We start from the raw sequence: 15,763 nt of genomic DNA, 5'->3' as shown, positions 1-15,763 counted from the left end.
GAGCACGCTCCCAGCCCCCTTGCCTCACTGTCCCCTCGGTTCCCTCCTTCCCCAGGGATGATCCAGGCACTTGGTGGTTTCTTCTCCTACTTTGTCATCCTGGCAGAAAATGGTTTCTTGCCCAGTAACCTGGTGGGCATCCGGCTGAACTGGGACGACCGCACTGTCAATGACCTGGAAGACAGTTATGGGCAGCAGTGGGTGAGTGCGGCAGGGCATTGAGCCTCAGGACCAGACCAACATCAACCCGCACCCCCCCCCCATCCCCCAAGTCCCAGGCTAGTCTTTCTGTCCTCAGGGCCATGTCCAACCGCTCTCCCTGAACGAGAGGCCACCCAGAACTCCTACGACGCCCAGCTCAGGCCCTTCTTTCAAATCTGTTCATCCTTTCAAAATCTACCGCGGTCTATCCTTTTTAGAGACCCAAAGGGTCTGCGGTTCCTGGGAAAGGATTAAGGCTCTCTAATTCTTTTTTTGTTTTGTTTTTCAAGGCAGGGTTTCTCTGTGTAGCCTTGGCTATCCTAGACTCACTTTGTAGACCAGGCTGGCCTCGAACTCACAGCGATCCACCTGCCTCTGCCTCCCGAGTGCTGGGATTAAAGGCCTGCGCCACCATGCCCGGCTCTCTCTAATTCTTTGTAGGGGTATTGTTTTGGGTTTTTTGTTTGTTTGTTTGTTTTAAGACAGGGTTTCTCTGTGTAGCCTTGGCCGTCCTGGACTCGCTTTGTAGACCAGGCTGGCCTCGAACTCACAGCGATCCACCTGCCTCTGCCTCCCGAGTGCTGGGATTAAAGGCGTGCGCCACCACCACCCGAGCCGCTCTCTAATTCTCAGTTTTTCTTGAAGCACCTGCCTCTTTCCGTGGTCCCAAGAGGCTACAAATCCAAGGAGAGCATCCTTGAGGCCCTGGGAACCCCACTCCGCCCCCGGAGGGCCTATCTGAGGCCCTGGGAACCCAGCACAAGGGTGGGGGCACGGTGGTGAAGGAGTCTGGGGCCGTGGGCCCGGGAAGCCACCGCCCACCTCCTCCTGTCGCTTCTGCAGACATACGAACAGAGGAAGGTGGTGGAGTTCACGTGCCACACGGCCTTCTTCGTGAGCATTGTGGTGGTCCAGTGGGCCGATCTGATCATCTGCAAGACCAGGAGGAACTCCGTCTTCCAGCAGGGCATGAAGTGAGAACCAGCAGCTGCACTCCTCCGGGGCTGGCCTGTATCTCTCCTCCTCCTCTCTTTCACTTTCATTGTTTTGTCTCTGTGTCAATCTCTTCTTGAGGGTCCCAAGCTCATCTCTCCATGTGGGTGAAGGCGGGGGGTGCTCTGGATCTGCAAATTTTCCTTTTTACCATTGCTTCCAGAACCTGTCCCTGCCTCTCTTTCTCTTTTCTTTCTTTCTTTCTTTTCTTTTCTTTTTTCTTTTTTTTTTTTTTTTTTTTTGTTGTTGTTGTTTTGTTTTGTTTTTCGAGACAGGGTTTCTCTGTGTAGCCCTGGCTGTCCTGGACTGGCTTTGTAGACCAGGCTGTCCTCGAACTCACAGAGATCCGCCTGCCTCAGCCTCCCGAGTGCTGGGATTAACTGCGTGCGCCACCACCACCCGGCCCTCCTTCTCTTTCTCTTCTTTCTCTCTTTCCACTATTCCTACTTGAGACAGACAGTGTCTTGGTATTTAGCCCAAGCTAATGTCAAGCTCATGGCAATTCTCCTGCCTCAGCTCTCAAGCGCTGGGATTACATGCCTGTGCCACCAGGCCCTGCATCCTTACATCCCTAGTCATCTCGGCATCTCTCCGCTCTCCCCAGCCCCGTTTCCTTCTCCGCCTCTGCTCCTTTCCCCTGTGACTTCCTCCATCTGGGTGTGTCTGTCTGCCTCTGTCTCTGTGGGACGGGGGAGGCTGGTGTGGGGGCTGCTCCAGGCTTAGCCTCGCCTCGCCTGCCTGTGCCTCCAGGAATAAGATCTTGATCTTCGGCTTGTTTGAGGAGACGGCCCTCGCTGCTTTCCTGTCTTACTGCCCAGGCATGGACGTGGCCCTTCGTATGTACCCTCTCAAGTGAGTGTGCCCAGGCTACCCAGGAGCTCCACACGCCCACACCCTCTGCAACCTCGGCCTCGGCCTTACACCTTTAGCCCCCTAGCCACGGTGTTTCCCTGGATGTCCCTACTCCATCTGCTCTTGCCACCAAGTCTCCCCACCATCCTCACAGAGGGCCACTCTGCAGACCACAGGCCCTGTTCCAGATCCAGCATATTCCTCTGTGGCATCAAAGATACTAAGAGCCATCTGGTGCCTCCCCCCCCAACACACACACACACACACAAGCACACACATGCACACACCGCACACATATGCAGGCACACGCACACCCACGCAGGCACGCACAAAAATACACGCACACGCGTGCACGCACACACACCCATGCATGCACACACAAAAGTACACACATACACATGCATGCACGCGCACACACAAACGTACACATGCACACACATGCACATACACAGGCACACACCCACACATGCACACAGAAAAGTACACACTTACACATGCATGCATGGGCGCGCGCGCGCGCACACACACACACACACACACACACACACACACAAGGTATCCGTCCCTCACGTCCCCCGTCTCTCCTTTCCTCTCTGCAGGCCCAGCTGGTGGTTCTGTGCCTTCCCCTACAGTTTCCTCATCTTTGTCTATGATGAGATTCGCAAACTCATCCTGCGCAGGAACCCCGGGGGTGAGAGCTGTGTGGCCAGGGGCATAGAAGGCTGGGGGGAGGGGGGGGCGGCTGGAGCTCCTTCTACCAATCCCTCTCGGAATGTGTCCCTTTCCTTTTATTTATTTATTTTTTCCTCTTCCTGTTTGGCCTCTCCTCTCCTTTCTCTCTTTCCAAGCATGACTGTGTGTCTTGGGACAGGTTCACTGTGTGTACCTCTGGCTGCTCTTGAACTCGCGTCCCTCTTACGGGGTTCCTCGGGGCTGGTGTGACGGGCCTGACACTGCACCTCGTTTTCTGTGTCCCTGTCTCTTGCTTGGGTGGCTCTGCTGTTTCAACATCTTGTCTCTCTTCTTTATCGTTCCAGGTTGGGTGGAGAAAGAGACATACTATTGAGCCCAACCTACCATGGCGCGCCCTGTTGTCTTCCCTGCTCCCAGCCCAGGACAGCCCTCTCCGGTCCCCCCACCCCCATTTTGTACTCTGGAGGGAGGGGCCTTCTCTCCCCATGGCCCCCTCCCCCTCTCTCCTTGTGGCCCAGCCTCATCTTCTACACCTTGGTCACCTCCCACCTTTTCCTCTCTTCTCCCTCTGGCTGGCTTCTCCCCGCCCCCCCCCCCCCCGGCCCCTGCCTCCCCCCTCCCTTTTCTGTGTCTCTCCCCACTCTCTCCCCTGCGACTCTGCCCCTCATTCCCTTCCTGGGCTCTTTTTTACTCCCCTTGGGCCCCGTCCCCTGGCTGATGCCGTCTCCGGTTCTAATTCTGAACAATTATCAAATATATCAGTGGGGAGAGAGAAGACTTGTGCGCGTTGTGCTTGCCAGGCAGGGTTGTGGGCAGGCAGGGTGCCCTCCGCTGAGTGCACAGTGTTGGGTGACTCAGTTGAGCTTAGTTTTGCTGGTTGGGGTGCCACAACATCTCGGAAGGTATAGAATCACGGATTTTGGGACTCTGGGGAGTCAGAATTCTCAACGCAGTGGGATTGTGGACCGGGAGTGGTGGACACGCTGGGAACTGACTGGTTTCAAAGGGGCAGTGAGGGAGGCCATGGCCTTGTGGTGGCGACAAGAACTGGGTGAAGAGCTCCTAAACACCATCCATCGGTGTGAGGCACAGGGGCAGGAAGTAGCTAGCAGAGTGACACAGAAGGTGATAAATCTGGGCTTTGGACTGAGGCCAGCCAAGCTCTGCATCACCATGGTGTTCTGCTTTCACTGAGGTCAACTTTCACACTTTCACACTGTGAAGTGCACAAGAAGAACAAGAAAACTTAAGGACACTGGCTACTCTCGCGCCAAGACCCCAGGTTCGATTCCCAGCACCCGCATGGTGTCTCACGACCATCTGCAACTCCAGTGCTAGGAGATCTAATGAAATCTTAGGGCCTCTGCTGGCACCAGGCATGCAAGTGGCACGCAGGCGTACACGCAACCAAAATATGCATACACATAAAATGAAATTAGAAATAAGCCGGCATGGCGCCCCACTCCTTTAATTCTAGCAGAGACTGGTGAACCTCGCAGCCTGATGTTCATAGCAGGTTTTAGGCTACGTGTGTGGCAGTGTGCACTGAAGTCACAGCACTGGAGAGGCTGGGAGGGGACCCCTGGGGCACAGATCGTGCATTCCAAGTTCAGTAAGACACCTTATCTCAAAAAAACAAAATGTTGAGCTGGGCATAGTGGTGCACGCCTTTAATCCCAGCACTCAGGAGGCAGAGGCAGGCGGATTTCTGTGAGTTCGAGGCCAGCCTGGTCTACAAAGTGAGTCCAGGACAGCTAAGGCTACACAGAGAAGCCCTGTCTCAAAGAACAAAAAACAACAACAACAATAAAAAAAAAAAAAAAAAAAAATGTCTGACAACTGAGGGAAACACCCAACATCAATTTATGTTCTCCACATACAATATGAACATACGTGCACATATACCCACACATGTATGTACACACACAAAACAGACACAGGTCCCACATGCACACACACAATACATTTGCGATTGGGGTTGGCGGTAGAGCACTCGCCTAATGTGAAAAGCGCAGGGTTCTGTCCACAGTGTAGATAAATTTATAGGTAAACAGAGAAACAAACACAACCTCTAGTTCAATACCGAAATAAAGTATTTGAGGCCGGTGTGCTCGGGAGGCCGAGGCAGGTGGATCACTGTGAGTTCGAGGCCAGCCTGGTCTACAAAGTAAATCCAGGACAGCCAAGGCTACAGAGAGAAACTCTGTCTCGAGAAAATCAAAACAAAACAACACAAAACAAAAGAGTATTTGTATAAGCATCACACAGGCAAAGGTACAGAACTTTTCCGTCCACCTAGAAAACTTTCCCCTGCCTACACTTGCTGGCTCCTCTTCCATGACAATTGCTGGTGTGAATCTGTAGTGCTAACTCATCTGCTTCTGTTTTCTTTTTTGTTTGTTTGCTTGGTTTTTGTTTTTGGTTTTTTTTTTTGCCTTATTGAGGTTGAAACTCAGGATCTTGCACATGATAAAGCAAGTGATCTACCACTGAGCCATGCCCCAGGCCCTCGTGCCTATAAACATAACACCTGGGAAACAGAGGCATAACGATCACTGTAATTACAAGGCCAGCCTGATCTACAGGAAGACCCTATTGCTAAAAACCATGCTGGGCAGTGGTGGCACACACCTTTAATTGCAGCACTTGGGACGCAGAGGCAGGCAGATATCTGTAAGTTCGAGGTCAGCTTGGTCTACAAAGCAAGTTCCAGGACACCCAAGGGTACACAGAGAAACCTTGTCTCAAAAAACCAAAATAAATAAATAAATAAGCTGGGCGTGGTGGCGCACGCCTTTACTCCCAGCACTCGGGAGGCAGAGGCAGGTGGATTGCTGTGAGTTTGAGGACAGCCTGGTCTACACAGTGAGTCTAGGACAGCCAAGGCTACACAGAGAAACCTTGTCTCGAAAAACCAAAAATAAATAAATAAATAAGCTGAGATAAGAGAATGCCATGATCTTGTGGCCAATCTGAGTTACATATGACCACACCGCCTCAAACAAACATCAAAATGAGTAAATCATAAAAAGATAACTGATGGTTCCTTCCGAGTACTAATAGCCTCAGCATGGGCACGATTCACATGTAGATCAACACAGGAATCTATTAAAGTACCAGTGTTAGAGTCACACCATGGACAGAGCAGTGATGATGCACACAGAACACAAAAGGATATGCTATGAGATTTCACATGGCTCATAGGTAGAGCATCCCCCGGTGAGGGGCTGGGGGCGTGGCTCAGTGGTAGAGCCCCTGCCTAGAATCCCCCAGTGAGGGGCTAGGGGCATGGCTCAGTGGTAGAGCCCCTGCCTAGAATCCCCCAGTGAGGGGCTAGGGGCGTGGCTCAGTGGTAGAGCTGCTGCCTAGAATCCCCCAGTGAGGGGCTGGGTGTGTGGCTCAGTAGTAGGGCCCCTGCCTAGAATCTCCTAGTTAGGGCATGTACCACCACTTGTACTTCTTAGGCTGTTTAACTTTAGTGGAAACCCAGAACCCATCTCCATAGCGTGGATCGGGCATATTGTATCCAACAGTGTAGGAAAATCCCCATCTATTTCACATCACCGCCACTAGGTGGCAGTAGAGATCCTTTTCATTTTAGCCATTCTGATTGAGCAGTTTAAAGTCTTCCCAGAAGTTGAGCCACCAAGCATGACATTAAGGGAGGGCACCAGGCCTGTTAGCCTCCCAGCGCAGGAATCTAAGGTGGCAAGGATGCTGTGGGCCTCTATGAGTGAGTGTGTGCACAAGCCAACACGTGACAGCCAGGTTGATGGTGTATGGGGCGGCAAACGCCTTTAATCTGTTTTCCAGTGGTGAGAGCTGGAAGATCTGAGATTGAGACCAGCTAAGGGCTACATAATAGGAACCTAACAAACCAAAATGTCTGTGTGAGGGTCTCACAGAGGAGAGAGAGAACCAGTTCCAGAAAACTGTCCTCTGACACACACACACACATTCTCTCCCTCTCTCTCTCTCTCTCTCTCTCTCTCTCTCTCATAACAATTCTAAGTAACATAAAGCGTTTGTTTATTTATATTTTTATTTATTTATTTTTGTTTTTTTCTTTTTTCTTTAAGATTTATTTATTATGTACACAGCATTCTGCCTGCATGTACACCTGCAGGCCAGAAGAGGGCACCAGATCTCATTATAGATGGTTGTGAGCCACCATATGGTTGCTGGGAATTGAACTCCGGACCTTTGGAAGAACAAACAGTGCTCTTAACCTCTGAGCCGTCTCTCCAGCCCTATTTTTTGTTTTTTCGAGAGACAGGGTTTCTCTGTGTAGCCTTGGCAATCCTGGACTTGCTTTATAGATCGAGCTGGCCTCAAACTCACAGAGATCCACCTGCTTCTGCCTCCGGGTGCTGGGATTAAAGGCGTGAGCCGCCACACCTGGCTAACATTAAGCTTTTAAACCAACCACATGTCTGTGGTGTGGCTGTGCTGTTAGACTAAAACTTACCTACCAAAGCTCTGGGTTTGACCCAGCACCAGCATAAATCAGGTGCCATACACATCTGTGTGATTGTTTTTGTTGTTGTTGTTTGGTTCGTTTTTGTTTTTAAGACAAGGCTTCTCTGCGTAGCCCTGGCTGTTCTGGAACTCTCTTTGTAAACCAAACTGGCCTTGAACTTGCAGAGATCCACCTGCCTCTGCCTCCTGAATACTGGGATTAAAGGCATGGGCTAGCAATGCCTGGCCATATCTACGATCCTACAGAATTCTTTTTTTTTTTAATTTATTCATATTACATCTCGATTGTTAGCCCTTCCCCTGTTTCCTCCCATTCTTCCCTCCCTCCCATTTCTCCCCTTCTCCCCTCCCCTATGTCTGTGCCTGAGGGAGACCTCCTCCCCCTATATATGCTCTCAGAATATCAAGTCTCTTCTTGGTAACTTGCTATCCTTCCTCTGAGTGCCACCAGGTCTCCCCATCCGGGGGACATGGTCAGAAAAGGGGCACCAGAGTTCGTGTGAGAGTCAGATCTCACTCTCCACTCAACGGTGGAGAGTATCATGTTCGTCGGCTAGGTCCTGGTAGGGGTTCGAAGCTTACTGCCTATATTCTCCTTGGTTGGTGCCTTAGTTTGAGGAGGACCCCAGGACCCAGATCTGCCTGTCATAAAGTTCTTCTGATCCTACAGAATTCTTGACCTGGAGACAAAAAAGATCTGAAGTTTAAGGTAATACGCTATCCTCAGCTGCAGAGTGAGGTCGAGGCAAAAATAAAAAATAAAGCTGGCCATTTTCTAGTGGGTCACACCTGTGGTCCCAGCACTTAGCGGGTCGGGGTAGAAGCAGGAGGTTTAGGAGTTCAAGGTTATACTTGGAGCCTTCCGTATCATGACCTCTGCTGGTCTCAGGACAAAGTGATCCTAGGAGGGGTTGGATGGGCACGGCACAGCACAGAGAGGGGAGGGGTCTCCTGGAAGTCATGCCACAGGCATTATGAACCAGGTCTTAGGTTTCTGCTAGTATCTTCCTGGCTTCCTGGTGCCACTTGCTCCTGGAATTCAAGAGGCAGGACGAGCCACCTGGGGTGGCGCATGCCTTTAATCCCAGCACTCAGAAGGCAGAGGCAGATGGACCTCTGAGTTCGAGGACACCCTGGTCTACAAAGTGAGTCTAGGACAGCCAAGGCTACACAGAAAAACCCTGTCTTGGAAAAGAAGAAGAAGAAGAAGAAGAAGAAGAAGAAGAAGAAGAAGAAGAAGAAGAAGAAGAAGAAGAAGAAGAGACGAAGAAGAAGAAGAAGAAGAAGAAGAAGAAGAAGAAGAAGAAGAAGAAGAAGAAGAAGAAGAAGAAGAAGAAATGGGCTGGAGAGATACCTCAGAGGTTAAGGGCACTGACTGCTCTTCCAGAGGTCCTGAGTTCAATTCTCAGCAACCACATGGTGGCTCACAACCATCTATAATGCGATATGACGCCCTCTTCTGGTCTGCAGGTGTACATGCAGCCAGAGCACTGTATACATAATAAATAAATAAATAAATAAATATTTCTAAAACAAATGACACCTTAAAAAAAAGAAGACAAAAAGAAAAACAAACAAACAAAACAGAAGAAGAAGAAAAGAAAAGAAAGAAAGAAACTAACTGGTTCCCATAACAACAAACCCAGCTGACCTTTGCTGCCAAACTGGTTCCCGAGATTCTCTGCCTTTGCACGTCCAGTATTGTGGCCTTGTGCTGCCTGTCCCTCAGTCTTTGGGCTAACTGTGTATTCACAGTCTTCCACTGACCTTCTAAAGCAATGCTGGACCCTAAGTGGGAAACCCAAACAAAATTTCCTGCTGAGTGGCCCACACTGCAATCTTTACACTGAGGTGTTCTGTTTCTAGCACCCATTGTTTGGACAACTCGTAACTGCCTGTAACTCCAGTTCCAGGGGGACCTAATACCCTATTGTGGGCCTCCTCTGCACTGACACGCATGTGGCGCATACACATATAAAAGTAAAAAAAAAGGAAAAAAACGTTTCTGTTTTTATTTTTCGAGACAGGATTTCACTGTGTCTCCTTGGCTGTCCTGGACTCACTCTGTAGACCAGGCTGGCCTTGAACTCACAGCGATCCACCAGCCTTTGCCTCCCGAGTGTTGGGATTAAAGACGTGCACCACCACGCCTGGCTTAAAGTGAACAATTTTTAAATAAAAACATTTATTTTAAAATTATGTGTATCTGAGTGTGGGGTATGTGCACATGGGTATGTCTGATCGGCTAGAGCTGGATTTACAGGTAGTTGCGAAACACCAGATGCGGGTGGTTGGAACCAAACTATGGTCCTTTGAAAGAGACGCAAGTAAGCCATCTCTCCAGCTCCACTACTCCCCGCCCCCCCCCCAATTTTTTTTTTCTTTTAGGGAAGAAAAAATAAATGAACTCCATCCCAGACTCGCCCACTCAGAATCAGAATATCTGAGTTTACCGCCAATGTTTTATTAAGCTCTCTCCGCATGGTCCACGGAAGGATGCAGAACGCCTACTTCTGCTATTCCATCCTGACAGCCCACCTGCCGCACTCCACCTCCTGAAACTACAATTCCCACAATGCCTGGAGGCTCCCGACGCGCTCTTAGCTCGCATTTCCCAGAGTGTCTTGCGAGCTTCTGGACGGCGCGACGACTACAACTCCCACCATGCTTAGAGGCGCAACTACCGCCCTCTAGGGCTCCGAGCGGCCACGCCCAGAGAGAGGCCAGGCTCTGGTCCGGAAGGCTAGGTGCTGCTGGCTTCGGGGCTATTTACAGCGGTTCTACCTACAACAGCGCAGACATGGCGGTCCAGAAGGACCAGCAGAAGGATGCCGAGGTGGAAGGGCTGAGCGCCACGTGAGCAAGCAGGGTGTTACCCCCCCAGACCCGAGATGCAGGAGTCCCGGACCCCAGGCTTAGACCTTTCCTTTTCAGAGACACCTCCTCAGCCTCTCACCACCTGGGGGGGGGGGGTGGGGGCGACGACTCAGGAGTGTTAGCTCTGTCTCCCAGGACCTTTCCCCCTAGGAGTTCAAGGTCATTCTGGGGACCCTGTGTGCTGAAATCTGGGGTCCGGGCTCCCATTCCTGCCCGCAGCTGATCTATCTGCCCCACCCTTTAGGACCCTGCTGCCCAAGCTCATTCCCTCCGGCGCAGGCCGAGAGTGGCTGGAGCGGCGCCGCGCGACCATCCGGCCCTGGGGCACCTTCGTGGACCAGCAACGGTTCTCGCGACCCCGCAACCTGGGCGAGCTTTGTCAGCGCCTGGTACGCAACGTGGAGTATTACCAAAGCAACTACGTGTTCGTGTTTCTGGGCCTCATCCTGTACTGCGTGTGAGTGCCTCCGCGGCCCCGCCCCGACGGGTTAGCTCCTTTGTCACCAGCTTGGTCTTGCACCCCTGCGCCCACCTGACCATGTCCAAGGCAGGGGGTCTGGCTGATGCAGCGTTGGATGCCTAACTCCTGCCTCCTACACTCTTCTAGGGTGACATCCCCCATGCTGCTGGTGGCTCTGGCTGTCTTCTTTGGCGCCTGTTACATCCTCTACCTGCGCACGTTGCAGTCTAAGCTTGTACTCTTTGGTGAGGAAATCCCCTGCCCAAATGGCTCCCAGGCCTCTCTGGATATTTGGGACTCAAATCGGTTCCGTTCCCCCCGCCCCCAGAGATGTACACTAGATTCACTTAATCTGCTCCTTAAGGGCTCAGACCTACCAGGTGCACCCTTGCAGTCTCAGCTTCCCTAACCCAGGGAGACCCCGAACCTCTAGCACCCCTCTCTCCCTAGTAAATCCCTCCCAAATCCCGGCGGAAAGCATCAGCTGCAGATACCCACACTGGACACCAGGTGGCGACCTTTTACAGGCCTAGATCCGTGTTCCGCCTTCACCCTAGGGCTGGACCTAGTAATCCTGGGTCTTCTCATAGGGGAAGGCTGAGTTCTCTAAATCCGGTGGTCCCAGACTGTCACAGCAGGCACCACTAGGAAGAAAGGTATCAGGGAAGACCCACTGAGGGGAAATCCTAGAGTTGCCAAGGAGACCTAAAACAAGGTCTTTGGCGGTGCAGCCTGAAGAACTTGGCTTCTGCAGGTGGCACTCACTAGGACTGCGTGTGAGGGCCTCTGAGTACACACTTTTCAGGTGTAGACAGCCCAAGCAGGAGATATTCTATAAAAATCGTCCATCCTGGCAGCCCACCTGCTGCTGCACCTCTGGAAACTACAATCCCCACAATGCCTAGAGGCTCCCTACACACTCTTAGCATCTCCCAATGTGTCTTGATATATAAATAGATAGATAGATGGATGGATGGATGGATGGATGGATGGATGGATGGGGTCTCATTATGTACCCTTGGCCTGCCAGGAACTCACTATGTTAGACTAACCTGGCCTCCCAACTCACAGATTTCCCCCTGCCTCTGCCTCCTGAGTGTGCCACCATGCCCTAGCCTTACTGGTGTTAACCACCCAGAAGGCAGCCTGTCTGGAAGAAGAGCAAGTGCTCTTAACTGCTGGGTCATCTGTCCAGCCCCCACAAACCAAATTCTTGTAAAGCGCGTCAGAGAATACATCATCAAACCAGAAGTTTGCCCGTGCCTGTAATCCCAGGGCAGCTGACGCAGAAGGGTCCTGCAAGGTCAAAAGAAGTCTGAGCTTCAGAATCTTTTTTTTTTCCCCTTTGAGGCAGGGATTCTCTGTGTAGCCTTGGCTATCCTAGAACTCTCTCTGTAGACCAGGCTGGCCTTGAACTCACAGAGATCGCACCAGCCTCTGCCTCCTGAGTGCTGGGATTACAGGCATGTGTCACCTGGCTCTTTTTTCAAATCAAAATAAGGGTCTAGATAGATGGCTCAGCAGTTGAAAATTGAATACTGTTCTTGCAAAGGACCTGGGTCTGATTCCCAGCACCCAAGTGCCCAAGTTAGCAGGTGTCTCATAACCACTGGCCTTCTTAGGCACCCGAACAGTCATGCACATATGCCCACACAGGGACATACACATAATTCAAAATAATAAAATAAAGCACACACCTTTAATCCCAGCACTTGGGAGGCAGAGGCAGGCAGATCTCTGTGAGTTCGAGGCCAGCCTGGTCTACAGAGTGAGTTCAGGACAGCCACGGCTACACAGAGAAACCCTGTCTCGGAAAACCAAAAAATAAATAAAATAGAATAAAATAATTATAATAAATAAATCAAATATTTGTTAAAAAGAGAGGACAAAAATCCTTAGACAGACTTGGCTATGGGGCCACAAGCCTGAGGCGCCTGGTAGTCAGACTGGAATGTGAGGCCTTAGACTGAGGGAGAAGTGGCCTAGAGACTCCTCAGGGAGGTGGAGCTAGAGAGCAGAGATGGAGTGGAGAAAGGTTGTTAAGGGGGCAGGATGCTTTGAGGAAGCACCATATGGCCAGGGATGAAAGGCCCTGATGGGAGGAGTCTGTTTTATTACATGGAAGGTTCCAGAGTTTGTGACACTAGACTTGTGGAGGGTGGCTCTGGTTCCCTCTGGGAGAGGGTCAGGTGGGACCTGATGCCGTGTGTTCCCAGGCCGGGAGGTGAGCCCAGCGCATCAGTACGCCCTGGCTGGCGGCGTCTCTTTCCCTTTCTTCTGGCTGGCTGGTGCTGGCTCTGCTGTCTTCTGGGTCCTAGGTGAGTACAGGGTCTGAGTCGGGTGAGGTTGGGGTCCCGACGAGAGGGCGTGTCCTGAACTATCCATCATCCTTCAGGAGCCACCCTGGTGGTCATCGGTTCCCACGCTGCCTTCCACCAGATAGAGCCTGCAGATGGCGAGGAGCTGCAGATGGAGCCTGTGTGAAGGGTCCTTCAGGACCCGCCCTGCCTCTCCTGTCCAATGGCTGCTGTGTTGCTGGCTGTTCCTGTCCTGCCTGGCCTTGCCGCTCAGCTCGGAGCCCCCACCTCAGGCCTCAAGCCCAGGGAAGGAGGCTTTTGTCTTTGGAAATAAAGCTGTTACAATTGCTGTTGGCAAATATTCTCCTGGTATTTTCTCTTTTGTAGATAGATAATAGGGGGTTTTGCGGGGCGGTGGTGGCGCAGTGCTAGGCAGGTATGTCCCCAGTTAAGCTAGCCCCAGCCCGGAGGTTAGCTTGTTAAAGGAACATGCAGGTTTGTCTGTACCGGGACCCTGAGGGCAGAGACCCAGGCTTCAGGGAGGTACAGACTGATAACATGAGCAAGGAGGTGCCAAGAGGGGTTGGGACACTGCTCCTAACTGCACTAGCCTTGGCCTTCCCTGAGGTGATGGTGTCATTTCTGGGAGCCCTGAGAGGAACACAGCTAGGCAGAGGGAGAGCTGGGGGTGTGGTCTCCCAGACCTTGCGATGCACACATATTCCTCTCAGCCCCTTGTGTCTCTCCAACAGGGATCGGCTATGTCCTCCATTCAGCTGTATTCATCAGGGACCCGTTGAGCACCCACCATCGCTCTAGAATTCTGCCTCAGTCGTGCAAGCCATCAGCCCAGCTTGCATGCTTGCTACATGCCTAGAGCAAAGCCGGTAGAAAGCACTGTGTGGGCTGGAGAGATGGCTCAGAGGTTACGAGCACTGGCTGCTCTTCCAGAGGCCCTGAGTTCAATTCCCAGCAACCATATAGTGGCTCACAACCATCTATAGTGAGATCTGGTGCCTTTTTCAGGCGTACAAGCGTACATGCAGGCAAAACAGTGTATGTAATAAGTAAATGAGACTTTTAAAAAGAAAAGAAAGCAGCACTGTGTATGAGATGGAAAACACAGGGCCTGAAGGGCTGGCTCAGTGACTAAGAGCACTGCCACTCTTCCGGAGGGTCTTGCTTCCAAGCACCCACTCTGGGTGTCTCACCACTGCCTGTAACTCTAGCTCCAGGGGATCTGACATTCCCTTCTGGCCTCCATGGATACCCACATGTACACACGCATGCACACACACACACACACGTATGCTCACACATGCACACTAGTACGTATGCACATGTGCATACACACAACTAAAATGCATGAATTCAGAATGGAAACCCAGTAGACCTCAGAGACTCCATATGAAGGAAGTGTTCCACACCCATTAATCATGTTTACATATATGCCAGGCAGCATGTCACACGCCTTTAATCCCAGCACTCGGGAGGCAGAGGCAAGTGGATCACTGTGAGTTCGAGGCCAGCCTGGTCTACAAAGTGAGTTCAGGACAGCCAAGGCTACACAGAGAGACCCTGTCTCAAAAAACAAAAAACAACAAAAAAAAAAAAAAAAGAAAAAAGAAAAAAAGAAAAGAAAAAAAAAGAGGCAGAGGCAAGCAAATCTCTGGGAGTTCAAGGTTAGCTTTGTCTATATAGAAAGTTCCAGAACAGCCAGGGCTCTATGTTTATACATACCTATACATATCTATACATTTTTGCATGCACAAAAACACAAAGAGAGGCAGGGAGACCAGGCTGACTTTGAATTCTATGTAGCCGAGGATGACTTTGAACTTCTGATCCTCCTGCCTCTTGCTCCTAAGTCTAGGACAGATGGCTGGCTTGTGCCACCCCCCATGACTGGTTTCTGTCATGCTGGGGAATCGAACCAAGTCTTTATGGATCCTAGATGAGCATTCTACTGGCTGAGCTATAGAGCCTCTCCTTTTTTGTTGTTGTTGTTTTGTTTTTTGGTTGGTGTTGTTTTCTTTTCTTTTCTCTCTCTCTTTCTGGTTTTTCGAGACAGGGTTTCTCTGTGTAGCCTTGGCTGTCCTGGACCCGCTTTGTAGACCAGGCTGGCCTCGAACTCACAGAGACCCACCTGCCTCTGCCTCCTGAGTGCTGGGATTAAAGGCGTGCGCCACCACGCCCGGCTCTTTCTGGTTTTTCGAAGACAGAGTTTCTCTGTGTAGCTCTAGTCACCTTGAACTCACTTTTGCAGACCAGGCTGGCGTCAAACTCACAGAGATTCACCTGCCTCTGCCTCCCAGAATGCTGGGATTACAGGCGTGCGCCGCCATACCTGGCTAGAGCCTCTCTTCTTCTTCTTCTTCTTCTTCTTCTTCTTCTTCTTCTTCTTCTTCTTCTTCTTCTTCTTCTTCTTTTTTGGTTTTTTGAGACAGGGTCTCTCTATGTTATCTCGGCTATCGTGGACTCTCCTTGTAGACCAGGCTAGCCTCGAACTCACAGCAATCCATCCGCCTGCCTGCGGAGAGCTGGGATTAAAGGTGTGTTGACAGTCACCACACCTGGCAAGCCCTTCCTTTTATTTATTTTTTAAAATATTTAATTATAATTTATGTCCCTTGGTGTGGGAGGTGTCAGATCTTGGAGTTACAGACAGTTGTGAGCTGCCATGTGGGTGCTGGGAATTGAACCCAGGTCCTTTGGAAGAGCAGGCAGTGCTCTTAGCCACTGAGCCATCTCTCCAGCCCCCGCCTTTCCTTTTAATAGTGATCATTTTGTTTGCTTTTTTATGACCAATATAGATGTGTACTACTGCGTTTGGATTCACAGAGGTGATTTTCTATTCTTTTCAGTCACATTTTAAAGATATCTATCATCTATCTATCTATGTATCTATCTA

At 50.9% G+C, this 15,763-nt stretch overlaps 2 protein-coding genes across 2 annotated transcripts in view; both read left to right on the top strand.

Annotated features, from left to right (window-relative positions):
• The window catches only part of Atp1a3 (ATPase Na+/K+ transporting subunit alpha 3), a 33,707-nt gene extending 30,435 nt beyond the window's left edge, over window positions 1-3,272 (top strand). Inside the window, 5 exon segments of the mRNA XM_051162554.1 lie at window positions 56-201; window positions 1,045-1,175; window positions 1,945-2,046; window positions 2,646-2,737; window positions 3,084-3,272. Coding sequence (XP_051018511.1) covers window positions 56-201; window positions 1,045-1,175; window positions 1,945-2,046; window positions 2,646-2,737; window positions 3,084-3,112 — 500 coding nt within the window. The 3' untranslated portion in view covers window positions 3,113-3,272.
• A 6,638-nt stretch (window positions 3,273-9,910) lies between these two features.
• Rabac1 (Rab acceptor 1) lies at window positions 9,911-13,211 on the top strand. The gene is made up of 5 exons (XM_051162586.1): window positions 9,911-10,074; window positions 10,340-10,552; window positions 10,703-10,800; window positions 12,772-12,873; window positions 12,951-13,211. The coding sequence occupies exons 1-5, from the start codon at window positions 10,019-10,021 to the stop codon at window positions 13,037-13,039; spliced, it is 558 nt and encodes a 185-aa protein (XP_051018543.1). The 5' UTR covers window positions 9,911-10,018; the 3' UTR covers window positions 13,040-13,211.
• The last annotated feature ends 2,552 nt before the right edge of the window (window positions 13,212-15,763 follow it).

The sequence above is a fragment of the Acomys russatus genome, chromosome 19 (assembly GCF_903995435.1).
Source record: "Acomys russatus chromosome 19, mAcoRus1.1, whole genome shotgun sequence".
NCBI lineage: Eukaryota > Metazoa > Chordata > Mammalia > Rodentia > Muridae > Acomys > Acomys russatus.
The sequence above is the reverse complement of the archived record's forward strand: the minus strand, read 5'-3'. Positions and strand labels throughout refer to the sequence as shown.